At 54.7% G+C, this 23,702-nt stretch overlaps 1 protein-coding gene across 1 annotated transcript in view; it reads right to left on the bottom strand.

Annotated features, from left to right (window-relative positions):
- Positions 1–18,625, bottom strand: part of PARP8 (poly(ADP-ribose) polymerase family member 8) — a 137,495-nt gene extending 118,870 nt beyond the window's left edge. The window contains exons 1-2 of the mRNA XM_079782226.1: positions 18,331–18,625; positions 17,468–17,522 (exon numbers count right to left, since the gene is read on the bottom strand). Coding sequence (XP_079638352.1) covers positions 17,468–17,522; positions 18,331–18,421 — 146 coding nt within the window. The 5' untranslated portion in view covers positions 18,422–18,625. The remainder of the gene's footprint in view (positions 1–17,467; positions 17,523–18,330) is intronic.
- Positions 18,626–23,702: the final 5,077 nt, after the last annotated feature.

Raw genomic sequence — 23,702 nt, 5'->3', positions numbered from 1 at the left:
TAACACTTGAAAAGAGCATCGTTGCCCCGTGTTCAGCTCTGCGGATGCACAGCTAAGCAATTATGCAACTCCACCCCGGCTCCACGGCTCAGGAGGACGCTCTTTATGAATCGGAAGTCTGACACAACATTTGTGTGACCTGATTCTGAACGTTTAAAATAGTAGAAGGCCTCTGGGCTTCACTTTATATGGGAAAGATTAGAGAGACACCAGCCAGCACAGGTTCTCTCTGTGCTCCGGGCCACTGGCCACTGTTTTTAACTGAAATCATCCGACATTTAAAATGCCAGACAGCAACAAGGTCGGGACCACACTACGCAGCACTCCGTACTTCCTCTCCAGGAGGTAGAATGAAAGTGAATACATGAACTGAAGATGTTACGTGTCTATAAGTAAACCAGATGACTTCATTCAAATTTAGTAAAGCAAAGTGTTTGCTTTCGTGTTCTTGGTGGAAAACCTTGCAGTTCATATTCAAACCCAATGAACAATGTACAAGCAAAGGAAGTGGCCTCAGATGGCAGCCACCTCCCTCCCTCCTTCGACACACTGAGTTATGCTCAGCTCAGATCTCGGGGAAGAAGATGTACTGATCGTGGGGAAAACAAGTTTCTAATGGCATCGCCTTGATCGAACAGCAAAAGTCCAACCATCCACACGCTGCCATCTGCCAGTATGACTAATGGGTACCACATGCCGCATTCATACTGCTCGTAGCCAAAGCTCCAAGTCAGAGGATATGGAATAATAACCATAAAATCAAGCACAGAAGGAAACAAAACACACAAAATAGGTTTAAACCATAAAAAACATCGCCCCAGCCAGTTTTTCTCAGTGGTTAAGAGCGTCAGCCCTTGGACTGAAGGGTCTCGGGTTCGATTCCCGTCAAGGGCATGTACCTCGGCTGCAGGCTCGATCCCTGGCCGCAGTTGGGGTGCGTGCGGGAGACAACCAACGGCTGTGTCTCTCTTACATTGATGTTTCTCTCTCCCTCCCTTCCACTCTCTCTAAAAATCAATGAAAAAATATACTCGGGTGAGGATTTAAAAAAATAAAAATTAAAAATGCCACCAGGCCACGTCTTCAGGTTCCCTGGGGACCCAGAACAAAGTCTGTACCATGTTAATCAGGATCCCAACACGCGTGGTTATCTGGCCTCCAGTGACATCAAATTGGAAAAGGAGGATGGGTGTGGGGAGACAGACGGAAAGCGGGGTTCGGGGTTAGAAGGGTCCGCCACGGTCCCAGCTAGCACTGGACTAGATCCCCCCGAGTGATCACACTGAACACGTGGCTTGTCACTCCGTCCTCCACGCAGCCGCTCAGAGGACGCCAGATGGAAAGAAACTCGGCTCCGATTCCTGAGTCCCTGCTGCAACCTCAAAGCAAGGACTTTATTTTGGATCAACTGCTCACAGTTACTCGCAACTGCAACTGAATTGTACCGGGCGCTTTACACACCACGCGGGGCTGGAAGAATAGAGTCGGCCAATCTGCTGCCCCGGGCCTCAGGGGCGTGCCCGCACCTCCCCTAACTGCTCCCCATCGCTTGGATCTCACTGTAAGGAAACGGGCCCTAAAAGACGCTCACAGTGACCCCACGTCCAGGAAGACCCCACAGACCGCCAAGAGTGAAGGAACTGGAGTCAGAGCCAAACTCAACCTTAAGACCAAAACGCCTGACAGATATTGGGAGAAACACGTCTCCGCTGCTCAGCAGTGGTTTACTGACACCATTTTTTAAAAATAAAGCAAGATATTCAAAGTATTATTTAAATTTTTAAAGTAATATTTTCTAATGGGATCAAATATATTTATGATTCTTATATCCATGGTCACACGTTCTTTTTAGTTGCAACTCAAATTCCCTTATGTCTTATTATTAGGGAAGTTATCTCTGTAAATAAAATTTTAACCATTTGCAACATTTCGAATGCACCAAAAACAATGCTTGCTTGCTTGTCCGGATGGCAACTCCTGGCTTCTATGAAAGCCAGGCCTGCCCGCGGTCCTGGCAATGTGTCCAGGGCTGACGCGCCTGTGCCGGGTACATCGCGATTTTACTTTCTTGTTGCATCTGACTGTGTAGTTCCGTCCTCTGACCACAGGCTCCCGGCATGGCTGGGAGACTAGTCCTTAAAAGGGGGAGGCCTGAGCCACTGGCGTGTGGAAGGCGTGTAGCAGGGAAACACCTTTCTGGGTCAGTGACGTTCTTCTTTGCCGAGTGTAACTGGTATCTCCTCAAAATAACCAACTTCCCCACGTTAACTGTGATGGGAGTTTCCCTATCAAACACACAGACCTGTGAACATGAGATATAATTGCAGACAGACAGACTCACTCAGAGGCAGACACACAGACACAGTGAGGGGAGGAGCAGTGGGAACACAGTTTACGGATGACCCCCCCCGCCCCCACACACACACACACACACACTCACTCAGCTCTCCTGGGTCCCACACCAGGAGCGCCGTGGGAGGAGGGGGCTGGAGGAGGAGGAGGAGGAGGAGGGTGAGAGGCGGAGGAAGAGGAGGAGGAAGAGGAGGAGGAGGAGGAGGAGGAGGAGGAGGAGGAAGAGGAGGAGGAGGGTGAGAGGAGGAGGAAGAGGAGGAGGAGGAGGAGGAGGAGGAGGAGGGTGAGAGGCGGAAGGGGAGGAAGCTGGGGAAATGCTGGCACAGGGCGCCGACCGGCTAGGAAGGCCCCTGAAGAGGCAGCCTGGTGACAAAGGTCCCCAATGCCCTTCCCACAGAATCTGAAAAGCGCCCCTTTATTATGCCGCTTACAATCAACTTAAATGATCACCCCGACACTTTAATCAAAAATGTGAATGCCGAGGCGCCCCAGGTTCTCCAGGTGCATGCCCTGTCCCAGACGCCTTTCCTCCCAAAGGCTTCGCCACGGCCGGACGCGGCGTCACTGAGAAGCGGCCCAGCACACGCCGAGGCCAGGCTCCCCGGGAGGGCAGTCACAGCAGGACCTGGAGGTGACCCGTCTGTCCCTGGGCGTGGCTCCGGGCAGCTCACACCCCACGGAGCCGTGCGGGAAACCGGGCTCAGCTCTGGAATTTTCTCAATAATAAAACTCATGTTTTTTTACTCATGTCTCCAAAATATACAGCAGTCCCCTTTTGTCCATAGTTTTGTTACCAGTGGTCCATCGTGGGCCGAAAACATTAAACGGAAAATCCTAGAAATAAGCAGTTCAGCAGCTTTCCATGCGCGCTGGGCAGAGCGGCGTGAGGAAGTGGCGTAGTGTCCTCCCCGTCCAGCAGGGCCCTGAGCCCCTTTGCCCGCCGCCTCCCCCCACCCCCGTCCTCACCCCCACCCATCGGTCACTCAGGAGCCAAGTCCGTGATCAGGCCAGCTGCCCTGTACCTCGGCTCTGCGCTCACGTGACCCTCATTTTACTTAAGAGCAGCCCCAAAGCTCAGGAGGTGTGATCTTGGCAAGTCAGACCCGCCCCGAGGACCCAGAAAGCGCTGCCGTAAGAGAAAGGTGACTGAGTTCTCCCCTTAACGGGGAAGGACAGGAACCTGGATGCTGGGTTGCTAAGTTCTGGGTGAGAACACGTCTTCTCCCGGGAACTGCGACGGAGGAGGAAGCCGGTGCTGCTGGCTGTGGCGCCTTAGAAACGCGGCACAGGACTCTGCGGCCCCTGGGGCTCCTGGACGGCGGCCCCCGCAGATGGGGAGCCACTGCTGTCCATCAGGGTGAACCTCCGAGCCACTCACAGGGGGGCGCGGGGACATTACCCCACTGGTGAGGGCAGAGGGAGGATGGAGCCTCCAAAGAGCATTTCACGCATCTGCGTGTCCCCCTTCCCCCGCCCCCCCCCCCCCCCCCGCCCCGTCACTCACCATGGAGCGGCCGCCTGCCTGTGGGGTAGAGCTATGACGCAGCCCTGAAATAAACGGTTTTTCCTCCAACCGAGAGGGCTGCTGTGTCAGATGACAAGAGAACAGTTGGGGACCTGCCAGGTGCACCCGCATGGGTAAAGGCCTCCCCGGCCGGGCAGGCTGACGATGGGGGGGCCGGCCAGGAGATGGGCGCTCATAGTGGCCCCGAAACACGCTGGAGCTGAATCCAGAGAAAGTGCGTTTTCACTATCACCCCATTCCGTTTCAGGGAGAGAAGAGCAAGCCCTGGCCAGCGTGGCTCAGCGGGTTGAGCGTCATCCCAGGCACCAAAAGGTCACCGGTTCGATTCCCGGGTGGCTTTCGGGTGATGTTTCTCTCTCACATCAATGTTCCTCCCTCCCTCTCCTTTCCTCTCTCTAAAATCAATTAGGGGAAAAATTTTTTTTTAATAAGAGAAAAAATACAAGGGTAAGCAAATAAGAAATATAGACCAAAACCTATCATTTTTCAAATTTAAAGAGAAATAAGAATCCTAACTGCTCCCAAGTCACAGGGGAAGAGGGGGCCCAGGACCGGGGAGGTGCTGCAGCGTCGCGGGGGGGGGGGGGGGGGGGCCGGGAGCTGGCCCTGAGCGCCCGGCTGAGCCTGGAGAAGCTCTGGGCGGAGCAGGCCCGGCTTCCGCTTGGACTCGGTGGCACCGGAAAGGCAGGACAGCAGGCACCGTGTGAGCGCCATCGCTTTTCCCCATTTCCACCTCCGTGTCCATTTAATACAGTTTTTACGAGAAGCTGTTCCTCAACGAGAGCGCATCTTTTCAAACGGAGAAAAGGTGCATCTCCGATCCATCAGGGCGGTGGCCTGTGCACATGGAAGAGGCTGCTTTCCCTCCTCCCCGCTCGCTCACGGGCCCAGGCTCCAGGAGTGAGACCGGGCCGGGCCGGGGGGCACGGACCCCAAGCCCTGCCTGCGGTCGGGCGGTGCGGGCCGGCCACGGCGGCGGGTGCAGGGCCGGGTCAGCTCGGGCCTCGGCTGCTCAGACCCGCACCCTCCCCAGAAAGGCCCGCGTCCGGACCGGCCCTCGGCCAGTTCCTGGGAAACAGGCTCCGAGCCCCGGGGACGCGCTGCCTGACCCGGTGATCTGCGTGCCCGGTCCCGGCCGGGCGGCACCGGTTTGCTAAGAGCGTTAACGCCAACAACTGGGCTGTAGGGTGAACGTCTGATCGGCTCTGCGAGGCCAGAGCCTGAGCAGCCGAGTGCACTGTCCAAGGGGCAGCACACGCCTGTGACTGTCCCCTAATCGCACCCTGGACACGAAGGCTCACGGAGCTTCCCCGGCTGGCAACTTCACGTGCTGTCACACGTCACGGCTGGGGAAGTGCGTGCGTCCGTGTGATGCTACTGACAGGACGCCCGGAAGCTGGTGCCCGGTTCCCCTGGACTTGGCCCGAGGACTCTTGGCCTTGGGCTGATTTTCGTCCGTGATCTTCTGTCATCATAAAACATCAGAGACGACAGCATTCTCCGGGTCCTGTGGCTCCTTCTAGAGAACCATCGAGCCTAGAGCGGTCTTCAGGACCCCTTCCAAGCAGATCACCTAATCCAGTCCTGCGAGCCCTGCGGTATCATCGCTGCCATTTCACAGATGGTAAAACCAAGGCCCGGGGAGGTTACACTATGTGACCCATTCGACTGGCTGGTTGAAAGGAATCCACGTCAATCCATCCACTCTGCTATGCCATGCAGCAATGCTATGGGTTGTGAATAATTTCTAAAAAATAATCTTACTGCTTAATCAACATTTGCAATATGTCCTTTGGAAAATATAAAATGCAATTTCATTCATAAGCCCTGGAAAATATTTAGACTATAATTAATCTGTAAAGACAGCCCAACTTCTGGGCATTAAGAATGTTATGTATCTCGGCGGTGGTTCTAAAAGCTGTGCTGTGGTGTCAGACGTTTTTAAGATTATAGACTGTCCCTTGCCTACTGACTCCTCTCCGCCTTAAAAAAATTCTTCCAGGGTAACTCAATTCTCAATGCTTCCCCCCATCTTTGAGAACAGTATATATGGGCGCGCGCGCGCGCGTGCGATAGAAAGAAAGAAATAAGGCATTAGTTTCTTAATGTCTGCATATATCATTTAAAATGTAATCTTTGTATGTTTCGGAGGGGCTTAAAATTTATTGTCATTTCAATTTTTGCAGGTTTATGTATGTAAATATGTGAGCAAGAGAGAAATTTCTCCAATGTTTATGTTTAAGCTCAGTATTCAGCCACAGAAATATCTGAGGGTACCAACTCCTATTGGTTTTATTTGAAAAGTGCAATGACATTAAACTTTCTGTTTCTGTAATAGGCATAGACTTTTTGTAATAGTTCTTAGTATTTCTGGAAATATAAAATAGTTACTTTTTAGTGTCGTTTTATAATCTACATTTGAATAAAACTAATAGATTTCTTATTTAAGATTGCGATTTTCTTCTAAGGAATTAGCTACATTTTAAAACCATGATGTAAGTTACTAAGGTACCTCAGTTGCAGGTTCGATCCCTGGCCCGGCCGGGGCACATGTGGGAGGCAATCAATCCATGTGTCTCTCTCACATTGATGTTTCTCTCTCTCCCTCACTCCCTCCCTCACTTCCACTCTCTCTAAAGATCCATGGGAAAAAATATCCTCAGGTAAGGACTTAAAAAATAAATTTAAAAAACTCCTTCAGTAAATTTCTCATTTGGTCGCTGGGAGGAGAATGATTTCACAAAATGGATTTTCTAAATGCACTTTATCAAAGAAACAAAACGTTTAGAGAAAGCCCAGGTTTCCCTCACCGTGAACTTCTCCAGGAGCATCTCCCATCACAGCTCCCCGGGTCCGAGGGACAGAATCTTCGAGGACACGGCGACCACACGGAATCATGATCTGTCGCTCACACTCCTCTGTGAGGCCGTGTGGGAATCGTGTGCCGGGGGGATGGGCTAACTTCGGGGCTTTGCTGAGGAAGCATGGCTGAGAGGCCTTATCATAAACGGACGCAGCACGACAGGAGAGAGCGAGGCCCGGGGAACGCACGCTCCTGGGAGAAGTCAGCGGCTCGAGACGCCAAATGCCTGTGACTGGAGCTTCTCTCCCTACAAAGCACGTCCTGGGCGAATTACTGAAAATAGGTTCTTCAGGCCTCACTGTGAGTCGGCAATCTCCGCTGCTATCGCAGCGGACTGTTGACTCAGAAACTATTCCAATGAGTAAGACTCGGAGTTTGCCAAAGCGTTTTCCACAAAACAGCTCTCTCGAGATGTTCCAGGCCTGTCATCAAATAAGTGAACCCGAGTCCTTCTCTCACTCTCGGATATTCACGCTGATACAGAAAGGGCTGGAAAAGCCAGCCCTGATCATTGTTTAACTAAGACTTCCCTGGACATAGTTGATCACGTACCTACCATCTAATTCAGGGGTCCTCAAACTACGGCCCGCGGGCCACATGCGGCCCTCTGAGGACATTTATCCGGCCTGCTGGGTGTTTTTGCCGCCGCTGCCTGTCCTGCTTAGCAGCCGACTTAGCAGTGTGCATAGGAATTTGTTCATAGTTTGTTTGTTTTTTAACTATAGTCCGGCCCTCCAACGGTCTGAGGGACAGTGATCTGGCCCCCTGTTTAAAAAGTTTGAGGACCCCTGATCTAATTAAACCGTTTGGGGAATGCTATCCCATAATGCAGGAAAAATAGTCCTGCCACTTAATACTAAGAAACATCCACTGTATTTTAGGCATCCTCTCTTTTATCCTATATAATAAAGATGTAATATGCAAATTGACCATCACTCCAACACACAATATGGCTGCCCCCATGTGGTCAAAGATGGCTGCCCCCATGTGGACACAAGATGGCCACCACAAAATGGCCAGCAGGGGAGGGCAGTTGTGGGTGATTCGGCCAGCAAGAGAGGGCAGTTGGGGTAACCAGGCTGGCAGGAGAGGGCAGTTGGGGGCGATGAGGCCTGCAGGAGAGGGCAGTTGGGGGGGACCCAGGTCTGCTGGGGAAGGCAGTTGGGGGGGACCAGGCCTGCAGGGGAGGGCAGTTGGGGGTGACAAGGCCAGCAGGGGAGGGCAGTTGGGGTGACCAGGCTGGTAGAGGAGGGAAGTTAGGGGTGACCAGGTCTACAGGGAAGTGCAGTTGCGGGGGACCCAGGCCTGCAGGGGAGAGCAGTTGGGGGGGACCAGGCCTGCAGTGGAGGGCAGTTAGGGGTGACCAGGCCTGCAGGGGAGGGCAGGTAGGGGTGACCAGGCCTGCAGGGGAGGGCAGTTAGGGGTGACCAGGCCTGCAGGGGAGGGCAGTTAGGGCAAACAGGCTGGCAGGGGAGCAGTTAGGCATCAATCAGGCTGGCAGGGGAGTGGTTAGGGTGTGATCAGGCTGGCAGGCAGAATCAGTTAGGGGCAATCAGGAAGGCAGGCAGGCAAGCAGTTGGGAGCCAGCAGTCCTGGATTGTGAGAGGGGTCCCAGATTGGAGAGGATACAGGCTGGGCTGAGGGACACAACCCCCGTGCATGAATTTCATGCACCGGGCCTCTAGTTGTTTTAATATTTTTATTGATTTCAGAGAGGGAGAGAGAGAGAGAGAAGCATCAATGATGAAAGAGAGTCATCGATCCGCTGGCCCCTGCACACCCTACACTGGGGATCGAGCCTGCAACCCAGGCATGTGCCCTGACCGGGAATCAAACTGTGACTTCCTGGTTCATATGTCCACGCTCAACCACTGAGCCACGCCAGCCAGGCCTTATTCTCTCTCTTACACAGATCTGTTAGGAATCGTATTTTTGTCTGTTGTTTTCCAGTTGTGTCTGAACTTTTCTTCTTCTTGGCTGTGGACGCCTGACACATGGATAGTAGCTATACTGGTCTCAGGAATTCAGTAGCTGTATGGGTCTGGAATTCAGATACTAAAACCTGCTCCACGTGAATCCTGGGTAACAATCTATACTTGTTTTTGAATCAAATAACTACAGCACTTCCGAGGTGGCTGAAGACCCGACGCCTCTCAGGCCACGCGGAGGCAACTGACATTGCCCCATGGCAGACAGAACCCGCCCTGGGGGCCGTCAGTCAGCAGCGAGCGAACTCCTTTCTGTCCACGGAAAATTGATCTGACCGCACAAAGGTTGAAGCGAGTCTCCCTCTTAAATTTAACACTGACTGATTCGTCACCCTCCATTAAGTACTCCAAGAAGGTGTGGGCCAAAAACTAGGATGTCAATGGCATGAAAATCAACGAACCTGCAGATTTACTGTTCTTCTATAACAGACTGGGGATGCTCTATTTATAAGCTCACCCCACCCTCCTCCCGCCCCCTCCTCAGATTTCACTGCCTTCTCACCCTCACCTTGTCCTCTTCATCCTCTCCCTTTATCCACTCCTGGAGCATAAACCCGTGATATATTTTCAGAGATGCCACTCTCGACCAAAGGCAAGTTTAAATGAACTGGTCTTTGTGATAATAAACCCGTGATCTTGATATTCAAAACCAAGTGCATTGGCCGACATAGATGTTACCAATCAATGAACCTTGAACAGCTGTGTGTGCTTACGGCACTAAATTACACACACCATTGTTGAGTGCAGAGAGGAGGAGGTCAATGAGCAAAGAGTAGTAAGCTGGTGCTTGGAAGCTTGAAAAACATAAATGAGGGGTGGGAAGGTGGCTCCCGACAGCCAAGAGGAGGGTTTAAATTTGATGTGGAGAAAACTGTGGCTGCACTTGAAGGCTCCCGGGCAGATAAGTGCGGTGATTAATCCATGCGTACAGAGTTCAGGAACAAACACACCGATGGTAGAGAAGCTGTTCATCAAGAACTGAAAGACGCTGCGTTACAAAGGGACTGACCTACGTCACGTGGCGAACTGGGGAGGGACGGAGATGCCAGGGATGACTTCCGCAAGAGCCGGCAGGGCTCTGAAAGGGGCGGGAGAGCTGGGACCCGAAACCCGAGCCCGTGATCCCGTACCTGGCTCAGGTGACGTGACCTTAACGAGGGAAAGGCAGGGGAGAGACGCTGCCTTTAAAGAGAAAGCGATGGTGGCTGTGATGGGGCCGACCGCACTGTCTGGCATTTCAGGGAGATGACTGAACAGAGATCCTAAATTAGGTCGCAATAAAATCGAACGACAAGCATTATCAACAAAACGCCCTGCTTCTCAGTCTTTCCTGGGGTGCATGGAAGAGGGAGTTTCAGAAACTTAGAGGATAAATAAGAGGAAGATGAGCTGGCAGCAACTTGACTAAAATGTCATACGAAGTCCGTGGCAGCTCCCCTAAAGCAAGATTTATCTCCGGCACAGGCTGGCCCAAAGCAAAGCGGTGCCGAGAATCACAAAACGCCTTTAGGACTGAGGGCATGTCTGTGTGTTTTCCTTTTTGACGCTGCAGAGAGAAAGGACGGGGAATTTCAACAGATAGGCCCGATATTTGCACAAGGGTGGCATAGCCAACGTCCAGCGTTTCCGGCTGCCGGTGCCACCCTGGGCTCAGGCCTCTGCCTGACCACCGCAGGCTTCCAGTCCTGCCCTGGCGCCCATCAGCCCCTCCCATCCCAAACAGCCCCAGCTACTCCAGTCCAGCCTCTGCCCCTTAACCTTACAGGGCAACCACTCCTCCCTAGTAAGGGCGAGTTATTTACATCACCCACGCCTCCGTCCCTGTCGCTACGAGATGGACAACAGCTGACAAAATACCTACTCCGTCTTTCTGCAAACACAGGACGTCAAGTAGGCAAAGGAGACAGCAGAGGGTAAGCCCAATAAACACGACGGGAGCGGTCTCTTCACCCGGGAAATAAACGGGGTTTAAATGTGCTGTCCATACAGAAGCCTCCGGGCCAGGCAGGAGGCAGCCCATCCGTGATTCCCTCCCATCATTGCTGTTTCTCTCCCCCTCTCCCTTCCTCCCTGGAAGTAATAAAAACATATTTTAAAAAACACAGAAGCCTCCATAAAGCTAGACTTGTGCTACATGTGGTGGTTATTTTTGGCCAGTGGTTTTAAAACTCGTTTAACAGGGAAACGTTTTTCCCAAAAAAAAAAAAAAAAAGTTTTATGCGGAACAGGAAAGAGGCAGCGCAGCCGTGCTGGGGAAAGGGGTGCGAAGCCCGACTCCCTCCTCCAGCGGCCCCCACGCAGCCACGGGCACCCCGCTTTCCGGGCAGGTCCCCCGGCTCCGACGGACGCGCTTTGTTATGAAGTCATTATTCTGGAGAATAACTGATGTGACAAAATTATAAGGAGCAGGTCCCCACTGCCAAGAGGAACAGGCTACTTTTTAATTCCTGAATGATCGTTCTTTCCATCCTGAAAGCGTAAGGGTACTTGATGGCTGCCAGGGAGCGGCCTCCTTCCAGATTTCCGGAACGAGCGTGCGCTCCTTCCACCGCGGGAGCCCACGACCGACCGCCCTCCCCCCCCCCCGCCCCCCGCGCGGGGATCTCTCCCACGAAAGTCAAAAGGGAACACGTGCACTGTGGCAACCAAGGACGTTCCCTCCCTGGCCCCCCAGGAGCAATAACTTACACGCTGGGGAGCCCAGGTGGATTAGCCCTCCCCCAAAAAATGTGTTTCATCACCGGAGTGCCGATGTTTTAAACCTGAGTCCGAACTCTCCACTGTGCCACAGTCCCCGTAACTCCCCCTGACCCTAAACAAGGGCCCGTGGCCCAGAGAACAGGGCTGGTGAGGGCTGGGCGACCTGTCACTGAGGCCCGCCCCCCGGGGCTGTGGCAGGGGCTCAGCATCCCCACCCCGGGCCGTGGCGCTCAGGCAGCGGCCTCTCCCCTGCCAGAGCCCTCCTAGCAGTCATCGGGGAACCCATTCCGCCTCTGGGCACCGGGAGGGGACACGGGGCTCGCCAGGGAGGGGCTGGGGAGCTGCACGGCCCAGGATGGGCCCCCCTCCCCCACTCAGAGGCTCCCCCAGACGGCTCTCCGGGAGCAGGGGCTGACAAGGCCGGGGACAGCATCTCAGAAACCCCGGCACGGGAGCCGGGAGAGGCTGCTCCGGGGAATTGGGCTCCGGGAAGGTCTGGGTGGTGCAGGCTGCCCAGGCCTGAGACGGGGAGGGGGGCGGGCGCAGGACGTGGGTGGCTGTTCCAGGCGGCGCAGGCAGAGGCCCGGAGGGGAGGTGGCAAACCTCAGTCTGCACGTCCGAAATGTGAGGGATGGAGAGCAGTACACTCGTTGTGTCCGGTCGATGGTCCCAAACATCTGGTGGACCGAAGCTCCTACAACAAGGGCCGTGCCTCCAAGAGGCCAGGCTGCCCCGACCCCCGGCAGGCTGTCTTCTCCCACCGCCCGGGGGAGCCCTGCAGCAATGCCGCTGTCTAAGGATCAGTCATGGCTCATATAAACGTGAGATGTCGTATGCAGAGCCCCACCCCTGGGCTGGGAAAACTCCCCATTTAATAGGCATTTCTTCATTCCCGTGGCCTGTCTGACAAAGAGCGCTGGGTATAGCCTCGGGTGTAAAGCAGCGAGGGCCCAAAGGAAAGAACACCGTCTTTGGACACATCCATCGCCCACGCACACAGACAGATCAAAATTCTGAAAGAATAGACTCTAATACATTAATAGAAGGTGGAGAAATCATCTTCTTGGTTTCTCTAGTTTCCTAAATCTTTTCACAGTAGCAACTACTATTGGTGTGTTTACCAAACCCCCGTGCTGACCAGGCCCTCCGCAGGGGCGGGCCGGGCCCGGGGTCCCCTTGTCCTCCTGTCTGTGTGCGGCACTGGCCCAGAGACCCAGCCAGACGTCCCAGCCCCTCGGCAGCTGTCACCGCCCACTGGATCCCTTTGATTTCTTCCTTCACTTACGGCACGTCTGACCGCAAGTGACAAGAAGGGCCAGAATCCCTAACTGTGGTCTTCGTGCCCATCACAAGGGACCCAGAACGAGGCAGGAGATCCCAGCAGGATGGAGTCCAGGGAAGAACAACTTTTGCGTAAACTCACAAAGTGTGTGCCGCTCCGGGCCCTGGTCTGTGGTCCTGGCACAGCCCTGAAATCGGGAGGCAGCCCCAGGTGGGAGCCTGTGGCAGCCCTGACCCCTGGCGGCTGTGGGGTTCCTCCAAGGGGAGACCAGGAATCAGAGGGGCTACAGGGCCATGGCTAAAAGGGGTTAGCCTTGCCGAGCACATACAAGTTCTCAGGCAGATGGAGACGGCATCAACAATCCAGTTCATCACATTCAACACTTCCTTTCTCATTGCTTCTCCCTCAAAAGACCCTAAAGTAACCCTCACGTACTCTCACTCAGGTAACCCTCGGCCTAGTTTTTGGATGTTCAAGTGCTCCATGCTCTGAGCCTGAGGACACGCGTGTACAGAAAGGAGCACGGGTCTCAGGCGGGACAGAACAGGTATACAAGGCAGCTCCGTCATGTAACGCAGTCCATCTGAGCGTGTTTCGTAAACTCGCCAAGCCTCAGTCTGCACACCCCAAGGTGAGAAGAATAACACATGAGACTTCCGATTAAGGAAACGTCCATGAACTCGGTCTTCCAGCTGACCGTCTGCCCCCGCCCACATCCTCACCTACAGTCATAGAGTAACAAACATTAGCAGGCACCATGTCGCTCGGCTGACCTCCAAATGCAAGGCCAATGTACCAGGCCACCAGCCAGGCCTGACACAGTCACCTCCTGGCATTTTCTCTTAACCCACAGAAACACGCAAAAAAAAAAAAGCACATGTGAAAAAAATGCTCAATGTTACTTATTTTGAGTGGGAACATGGAATATCAACCCTCTCCTTTAGAACGAAGTAGAACTCATGCTGGGAGAGTGTCAGAAAGGAAATGGTGTTTTAAGTTTTGTCTACATGTAACTTGAATTGAAAATTCTTCTTGAATGTGTCCTCAATGTTTTAGATGACATGATGGTTACATATAATTAAAGATAATCATGTCCTATCTCTCCATAAAATTCCTTTAATGGTGAAGTAAGTTTAATTTACCCAAAATGACTTCATTAATTGAATGTTTTAGGTTGATAAGCACATTAAATCAAAAGAGAGCAAGGTTATTTCCCTTTTGAAAGCTCCATTGACACGTTGCAATGAGAAATACATGATAAGTACCAGGTTCTAATGTAGTTAGAACAACATATTTTTTATACTTTTATTTTCGGGGGTGAGGAGGAGAAACAAGGTCTTCTCTGCTCCTAGCCACGAACCCCCAAAGGGACTGGCCTGAAAGGGGTTCCTGCGACTCCACCAGAACCACCTGGGACGGAGGCCTGCTCTGCAGAACAAGCTGTGAGAAGACTAAGCAACCAGGCCACAGGCCTTGCACCTGAGCAGCACACGCCCCGGTATTTAAACCAGGGGCACAAGCAAACACTGTGCCCGCTGAGATTACACAGCCAGGAATCCCCTCTTCCTTCCAGAGCAGCCGTGGCCCCGGCTCCTACGAGTGAGAATGAGGCTATCTCCAGGAGTCAATTATCCACCCGGCCCCGCCTGGCTCCCGGAGGTGCTCAGCGTCTCCACCCGTCTCCTGGACACCGGGGCTGTAATTTGCTGATAAAGACTCTTTCTGCAGTACCTACTCACAGGTGCTTTTTTGTTTGTTTTTTTAAATATATTTTTATTGATTTCAGAGAGGGAGAGCGAGAGAGAGACAGAAACATCAATGATGAAAGAGAATCATTGATTCTCCTGCACGCCCCCCCACTGGGGATCGAGCCTGCAACCCGGGCATGTGCCCTTGACTGGGAATCGAACCCGGGACCCTTGAGTCCACAGGTCGACGCTCTATCCACTGAGCCAAACCAGCTAGGGCTACTCACAGGTCTTAAAGAGATTAAGTGGACAGTACATCCTCCTCTTATTGTACAGATGAGTAAACTGAGGTCAAAAGAACTGAGGCATCTAATTGAAAATAATAAAGTGAATACTGTCAACAATAAAAATTATATTATAAATAATAATAGTAATAATAATAATAAAGCTAGTGCGTTGAAAAGCTTACCCGGGGCTTACCCAACAGACCGCTCGAGCTGGTAGGACCTGCTCGCCTGGGGGTGTTTTCAGTGCCGGGCACACAGGCCATCTCGGGCCACTGCCCTGCACAGACGCCGTGTTTTACTCAGTGTGGACTGAAGGAGACCCTCAGGACTTGAGGAGGCTCGGATGTCCGTTAACATTTTTTTATCAACGAAGTAGCTTTTTAATTAAGGCAGATACATTGTGTTTTTAGACAATGCCATTGCACACTTAACAGACTACAGTAGCGTGTAAACATAGTGTGTATGTACTGGAAAACCAAAATATTCATGTAATTCGCTTTATTGCGATATTCGCTTTATTTTTGGTGATTTGGAGCCAAACCCACAATATCTCAGAGGTATGCCTGTATTTTAACTGTTAAAACAATCCAGGAAGCCCTAGCTCAGTGGAGAGAGCATCGGCCTGTGGACTGAGGGATCCCGGGTTCCATTCTGGTCAAGGGCATATGCCCGGGTTTTGGGCTAGATCCCCAGTGGGGGGCATGCAGGAGGCAGCCAATCAATGATTCTCCCTCATCATTGTTGTGTTTCTCTCTCCCTCTCCCTTGCTCTCTGAAATCAATAAAAACATATTTTTTAAAAATATCCAGGAAGATATTAGTCACACACCAACGTCCTCTGGATAGTAAATGTAGGAGCAGTGTTAATTTAGTTGAATCTTCTCTCATTTATTCTTTTCAGTCACAATTACAAAGATGAAGGTAAATTAAGATGCACTATGATTTTATTCTCTCCCAATATTATATGTTATATTTTCAACTAGTAAATCGAACCAATACTTGGGCTGCTGAACACAATACAATATACAGATGTTGCATTATAGAAGTGTACACCTGAAATCTGTATAATTTTATTAACCAATGTCACCTCAATAAATTCAATTTAAAAATGGGGGGGAAAGACCCCAAAAAATACAATAAAAAGACAAAACACAATCCTGAGGCTTAGAGGAACTGCCTGTGGGTGACCCGATCACTGTTTGAACTGAAGCTTCTCTGAGATGCAGACTGCAGCACAGACCCCAAGCATCTTAAAGGCTCACGTTCATTCCCAGCCTTCAAAAACCCCCTGTACAGAAGAGAGCCTCTTTCCCAATGGATGCGTTCATAAATGTTTCCATTAGCTAAGAGACACTCTGGAACGCGATCAGAGGCTATTGAGTGTCAAGTCCTCGGAGCAAGGCGAGATCTCGGACAGCTTTCCTCGGTGGCCGGGGCTCCATGAGCCACTGTGACCCCAAGGGGCTGGCCACCGGGAGAAAACCCAACTTCACACGCGAAGACAGCGGCCTGTCCTCCTAACCCCACCTCCTGCATGCACAGCTGGGTGCTGACGGCTTTCACACCGTTAACCACTGAGGGTTCCTACAGGCATTTGCCCTTCTTCCCCCGCAAGAAAGAAGCGATGCTACGCTCCAGCTACACGTGACTTCCAAATGCCTTCCTCCGAGCAAGTGTGGAAACCAGACCAGCACTCCTGAACACACACACACACACACACACACACACACACACACAGGAGAGCATGGAGAGCGGGCAGACGGCGTGTGGATGCCAACGGTAGACAACACGGAAACATGGAGCTGCAAGCCACTCGCCAGGAAAATCACGGCCTGGGACCCAGGGACTGGGTGCCATCTCCCGTCTGTGACCCACTCCGCCTCCCACCCAGGACCCCAGGTCTGCACACCCAAACACCCCCGCTCCTGCCATCACCCCCAACACCCCAGCTGCTGCCATCACCCCCAACACCCCAGCTCCTGCCATCACCCCAACACCCCAGCTCCTGCCATCACCCCCAAACACCCCAGCTGCTGCCGTCACCCCCAACACCCCAGCTCCTGCCATCACCCCCAAACACCCCAGCTCCTGCCATCACCCCCAACACCCCAGCTCCTGCCATCACCCCCAACACCCCAGCTGCTGCCATCACCCCCAAACACCCCAGCTCCTGCCATCACCCCCAACACCCCAGCTGCTGCCATCACCCCCAACACCCCAGCTGCTGCCATCACCCCCAACACCCCAGCTCCTGCCATCACCCCCAACACCCCAGCTGCTGCCATCACCCCCAACACCCCAGCTGCTGCCATCACCCCCAACACCCCAGCTCCTGCCATCACCCCCAAACACCCCAGCTCCTGCCATCACCCCCAACACCCCAGCTGCTGCCATCACCCCCAACACCCCAGCTGCTGCCATCACCCCCAACACCCCAGCTCCTGCCATCACCCCCAACACCCCAGCTGCTGCCATCACCCCCAACACCCCAGCTGCTGCCATCACCCCCAACACCCCAGCTCCTGCCATCACCCCCAAACACCCCAGCTGCTGCCGGAGGGAGAGCCGCCTGAACGGGCGGGCGCCAGGGCTCCGCTGCGGCCTGGCCTCCAACGCGGCATCACATGCCCACCCCCCCTTTGCCCTGTAAACCCAGCACCCGGACTTGGGATGTGGTTAAAGGGCAACAAGAGAAAGAGAGAAAAAATCCCGAACACGGACCAGCGAGAACAAAGGAAACACGGGCGTGTGGACAGGAAATGAAGCCACTCAGACACAAGTACCTTTTGGGGCCGCCGAGGTACGTGAAGGTGAAGGTGGAGTCCGCGTACCTGAAATCTGAACACAAAGTCCCGTCAGGAGCTGCCGGGGGAGGGGGATGGGGATGGGGATGGGGATGGGGGCTGTCCCCGGTCGGGGGTGGGGTCCCCGGCGGTGGAACCAGAGGCCCGACCCCCCAGCCCCCGGGAGGCGAGGCCGGTCAGCCGCGGGGACCCCCTGGGCGCGGGAGGGATGCCGGGCCGGCGCCGGGGGAGCCCCCACCCCCCGCAACAAGTGCCGGTGCCATGGCAACGGCGGGCATCGGGAATCGCCGGGTCCGGGCAGCCGGAAGCGCCCTCGCCGACCTCGGGGCTGCCCGAGCCAAAGGCGATCCCTCCCCGGAGGGAGCGGGAGGGACGCGGGGCGGCCGCCGGGAGGACGCGGGGCACCCGGGCCCCTCTCCGCAGGCCCCCCGCCCCCCGGACCGCGCACCGCCGGGCGGAGCTGCGGAGCCCCCGGTCGCCGGCCTCGGTTCCCGGCTGCTCAGCCCGCTCGGTCGGTCGCGGCTGCCGCTGAAACCCCGAGCAGCTCGGACAATCGGGGCGCGCACGGGGGGACCCACAATACAGCGAGGGCCCCCGCCCCCGGCCCGAGCCCCGGGTCCTGCCCCAAAGCTGCGGGCTGCCCTGACCTGGGGGGGGGCAGGGGGCGGCCGGCACCCCCTCCCCCGCGGGCTCCCGCTCCCGCCGCAGCAGCTGTTGCCAAACGAACCCCGAATCGGGGGCGCGCGCCGCGGTCGGCACGGGCAGGGGACGGGGGCAGGGGCGCGGGGGGCAGGGGCGCGGGGGGCGGGCGCGGTGGGGGGGGGGGGGGCCGGGCAGCTCACCCGCGAACAGGCAGTCCTTGTCGGCCCGGGACCGCTGGATGACCACGTCGATGTCCTTCTGGATGCGCTCCTGCCGTGAACACATCCCCATGGAGCCGCCCGGAGAAGCCGCGCGCCCGCCCCGCCCTCGCCGCTCCAGCCGCGGAGCCGCTCGGCTCAAAAGGAAACCGCTGGCCGCGGCGGGGGACGGAGGCGCAGCGGCTGCCGGGGCGCTCCGGGCGCGGGCGGGGGGAGGGGGCCGGCGCTCATGCCCAGATGTGGCCGCCCAGCCGCGCCGCCGCCGCCGGAGCCGCGTCCGCCCTCCCGCCCCGGACGCCGATGACACCGGCCTCGCTCGCGCTCCCCTCCCCCGCCCGGAGCGGGGGCCGCGGGGGCCGGAGAGCGAGCAGCCGGGGCGGCGGGGCGCCGGCCAGGGGCGCACCCCGCTCCGCCTCCCGCGCGCACGCCCCCCCGCGGCCCGCACGCCGCCTGCACCGCCGCGCACACTCGCGCCCGCGGGCCGCCGTGGGGCCGAGGCCGCTGCAGCGCCGCCCGCCGCAGACCCTGCCGCGCCCGCCGCCTCCCCGGCACCGGGCACCGGGCTCAGCGGGGATGTGGGTAGTGAAGGCGCCCTGGGGCTCCCAGCCCCCCCCCCGCCCCCCACTTTTATGAATTCCACTCCACTTTCAGAAGGAATTATGAGTCAGATGGAAAACCCACAGCGGAGTGGCCGGGAGGGGGGGTGAGGAATAAAGGAAAATCCTTTAAAATAGGAAAGAAAGAAATAAAAGGAACAAGTCTCTCCTTGTGCCACATCAGGCGGGATGGAAAAAGCCTGGAGCCACTCCAGACGCGCATCGTCCTAGGCCCTTACTGCCTGGGTCTCTCTCTCCCAGATGGAAATATTGGGGTGCCCTTAGGAGACGAAGGCCCCGCTGAGGGACTCCCTCCGAAGCATTTCTGTCCATAAAAACGTGGCTGACTCAACTGCCTGGGCCAGGGGCTCCCTACAGGGGGGCCTCGGCTTGGCGTGTTTAAAGGCCACCCTGTGCCAGCCCAAGGGAGGGCTCCTCCACGCCTCCTCCGGCTCAGAAAGGAGCCCCCGGGGCTGGTGCGGGGGGGGGGGGGGGGGGGGGAGGGGTCTGCCTCCGTGTTGCCAGAGGCCTAGCACAGGCCCAGGGCACCTCCCCTTTGACCCATTGGCCCCTCTGGGCAGCCCCGGTCTCCTCCGGTTCTGCATTCCCAGGGCCTGGTGCAGGGTCGGGAGCACAGGAGGGAACCCAGATGCTGGCTGGGTGCAGGAACGGCCATGCCTGGCAGCCTCTGGTCTGTATAGGCACCCCCGTTTCCATCAGCTTCCTTATGGGCACCCCCGTTTCCATCAGCTTCCTTATGGGCACCCCCGTTTCCATCAGCTTCCTTAAGGGCGGGCTAGCAGGTGCAGGCCCTCCCTGGGTCCGGCTCAGATTCTGACAGTGGCAGCATGATGTTCAGGGGAATTAGGAACAACTGTCGCCCCTGACGGATTGGCAAGATTCTAGGGAGACACAGGCCATGCGAGACGACGCGCTCCATTTCCTCCACCTCGCAGAAAGGGCGACGCGACATTCCGGGCGGCACAGCCCTGAAGGCAGCGCCCTGAGCGGGGACTGCACCGCAGGGGGGGCCGCAGCACCTGGGCGCAGGCTCTGACCTGGGACCGCCACTGGGCCGCACAGCAGCTCTCTCAGCCTCTCCTGCAGAGCTTCCGGCCCAGGGCGGGGCAGGGGCAAGGCCTCCCCCTCCAGCCTGTGCTCTAACTTCCCCAAAAAGCTTTAAACCCGCCAAGCCACGAGGGTCTGTCTTCCAGCCGCCTCCCCACCAAGCCTGCGTTCTCCAAGCAGAACCCTTCCCACAGGTGACTCTGGGCTCCTTGAAAGCGACCGGGTTTCCTGTGGTCTGGGCGCCTCCATCACGGAGGCCTCCTTGTGATTCGTGCTGCATTTGATTTTTCCCCCGAGCTTCACAGGCTGTCCTGCTTTTGTGCAACAAAGCCAGCCTCCCTCTGTGTGTGCCCTTCAGGTGTGATGTATTTAAGTATTTTTAAATGTTAAGGGATAAGATTTTTTAAAAAAATGAAAACCAAGCTTTCCCTCTAGTACACGTTTCTGCAAGATAAGCTTCTCCAATAGAAACTACACCGGGTTCTCGTGCTCCATGCTGGGCCCTGACGGCTTGATTCTCTCCAATTCCGCCCAGACCCAGGGTCCCTCTGACCGGTCACATCTCAGGCTCTTGGTTAAGCGTTTAGATTATCTGTGCTCTTGTGAAAGACTACGGGCACCTTTGAGATGAGGAGGTTACGTCCTTGCCTCAATAGTTATGGGTGTGCATGCGCGTGTGTGTGTGCGCATGCACACACACACACACACACACACACACACAGGGACACAGACAGTAGGTGTTAGGCCCTGGATACGGTTGGTGAAGCAATAAAGCCCATCACTCCCAGTGAGAGAGCCCTGTGGTATGTATGAGGACAGCTGATCTGTGTGCAGGACAGCTGAGCCCAGTCCAAAGGCCACCAGTTTAGAAAACATGACCCCAAGCCAACGGGGAGAACTCGTTAGAGGACAACTGCGAATTCCTCACCTGCGCTGACAGAGCCTCTGCGGACGGATGGAAAGGGACTGGAAATGTGGCTGAAGCTCGGGTGGGGGTTAACCCACACACCCCCGCACTGCGCAGAGCTGACACCGCCTCAGTGCCCTCCCTATGGCCACTCATTTCACGTGTCCGTCGCCCCGTAGGCTAGCTGCTCTGATTCCTCACAGTGTACACAAGCGGGAACTCAGGCCCAGAGGGATTCCTGAACTCCTCTCGGGTCTTTCCTCGCTCGGAACCTCTCAGCAGTGGAACGGAACGTGAAGGAAAGTAACTGTCCTGAAGTCTCAGCGGGGAGGAAAGTGGCCGGCCAAGCAGCAGGCCCGGAGCGAAGGCGGGAAGAAGGAGACAGGCCCCAGGGGCCCACCCGGGCCCTCTCCCGGCCTCTCCGAGCGGCAGGCATGGCTCCCCTTTCCTGGGCCGGCCTGCTGGCCCAGACAAGTCCCCGGGGATGAAGAAAAGGGATGGGAAGCAGGAAGCAGGGTTAGCAAAGGGAACGGCCCCCTTTCCCAGACGCCCGGGGAGCGATGAGTAGCAAAGGCCCAGGGGAGGGCCCAGCAGCCTCCGTGGGCTGTGGAGACATCACGTGACAGCTGGCCTCTCTGACAGCTTCTGAGTGAAAGGGAGAGGGCGGCTGGCATGGAAGAGGTCACCCAGGGTGAGGAAGTGGGGTTTTAGTGAGCGGGACGGGAAGCCATTGGGAGGAAGGGGATCCCAGAGTGCTTTTCCATCCTCAGGTGAACAGAACTTCTTCTTGCAATGCTTCTGACAGAAAGGAGCCCGTACCACCCGGAACGCCTGCTAAGCCCAGCGGCTTCTTTAAACAGCGTGAACTTGAGCAACCCCCTCTTCGCTGAGCCGCTGGAACTTCTGCTTCCTGAGGAACGAGTCCTGCAGGAGGTCCTGACCTCCCCGGATGGGTCCAGCAGCCAAGGTGTGAGCAAACCAGAGTCAACCCGAATGAACTCGGCAAAATGGAGGAGAATTTCAGGTGGTTTGATGTGAAATGTGTTCCGATTTGGTCCTAACCGAGGGTCCGACGGGGCAGCACAGTGGCTGTGGGGAGATTTCACGGCCTTTCCTGGCCTCACTGAGCTCCACTGAGATGAAAGCCACGGCGTGAAACCTGAGCGGCTCTGTCTCCCGGCCAGGCCCTCGTTCATCCAGGCCCAGTGTCTCTCCTTACACTCTAATCCCATCCCTCCTCACCCCAGTTGGAGTAGATGCCTGCCTTCCCATGCAATCACACATCCCTCTCGGTTTGTTCTCACAGTAATTCTACTTTGTTTTGAATAGCTCTGGTTTCCTTTCTTTTTAAAAGTGCATAAATACTGCAAGAATGTATTCTCTGGGAAAACTGTTTAAAACATACATGAGTACAGAGAGCAAAATGTCCAGCCATCCTCATCCCTAATCCACTCCTCACCCCAAAGGTAACTAGCATTTATAGTTAGGAGAGAATTCTTTCATTCTTGCATTCATATATTCACGCAAATGTACTTACTGGGTGTCCCAAAAATGTATGCACACAGTTCGAATAATTATAAAGGCAGTGTTTATTAAAATACTAGAGGCCCGGTGCACAAATTCGTGCACCTGTGGGGTCCCTTGGCCTGGCCTGCAGGGATCGGGCCGATACTGGTTCTCCAACATCTCCTGAGAGGTCTCAGATTGTGAGAGGGTGGTTCTCGGGTGATGCACCCCGGAATCAGGCTCCCTCCTCTCTGGTTCTGGGTGTGTCACCCGAGAACTACAGCTGGCAAGTCACCACAGCTCAGCAGCTCCTGCGTTGAGTGTCTGACCCCTGGTGGTCAGTGCGTGTCATAGCTACCGGTCGGCCAGTAGCTTAGGCTTTTATATATATAGATATGTCATTTTTTAAATTGTGCTATCAGCTGCCAACGTGTGTATACATTTTTTGGAGACACCCTCTATGTTCATAGATTTACACACACACACAGATCAGAAGGAACCACATAATACATGTTGTTTTGCAACTTGATTTTTTTTCATTGTCTTGGAGAACTTTCTATGGCAATGCAAAGACATCTAGCTCAGACCTTTTAGCCACGGAGGAGAATTTTACTGAATAGATAAACCATCACATATTTTAAGTATATCTCTATAGTCATGATGGGATTTTCAAATGCTTTGTGATTCAAGCACTTTGCAACAAACGCACATCTTTCTGCACAGTTCCAGCAGTCTCTTTGGGGTGGACTGTTCAGGGGTGGGGTAACTGGATCTCCAGGGGCTGGGAATTCAAAAATGTGACAGGTACAAGCAAACTGCTCTCAAAACGACCTCATCCTTTCCTACTCCGCCAAGCGTTTTTCAGAGAACCCACTTCTCTGCAACATTCCTACCAATGGATACCACCGGCCTTGAAATCTTTTGGTAATAAGTTGGATACAAAAAAAATATATTCATCTTATTTCTTTCCCTGATTATTACTGAGGTTGGGCATTTTTTCAAGTGTTTATTGGCAATTTGTATAGTCTTTTGAGTATTCGAGTATGAGTATAATTGCCTGCCATATCCTCTCTCTATTTTCCTATTGGGTTTTTCTGGCTTTCTATGAAATATTCAGAAAAAGATCTTTATATATTCTGGAGAGCAGTCCATTTTCTATTATAGATACTTTTCACTTACATAGAAGTTTAAGATTTTTCGTTATTAAAGATAATGAAAACAAAAAATGTTAACTCCTTGAGACCAAATATTACCCTCTTCAAACAACCCTTCCTGGT

This window comes from Cnephaeus nilssonii (assembly GCF_951640355.1).
Source record: "Cnephaeus nilssonii genome assembly, chromosome: 2".
In the NCBI taxonomy this organism is placed as follows: Eukaryota; Metazoa; Chordata; class Mammalia; order Chiroptera; family Vespertilionidae; genus Cnephaeus; species Cnephaeus nilssonii.
This window is presented reverse-complemented; position numbering and strand designations above follow the sequence as displayed.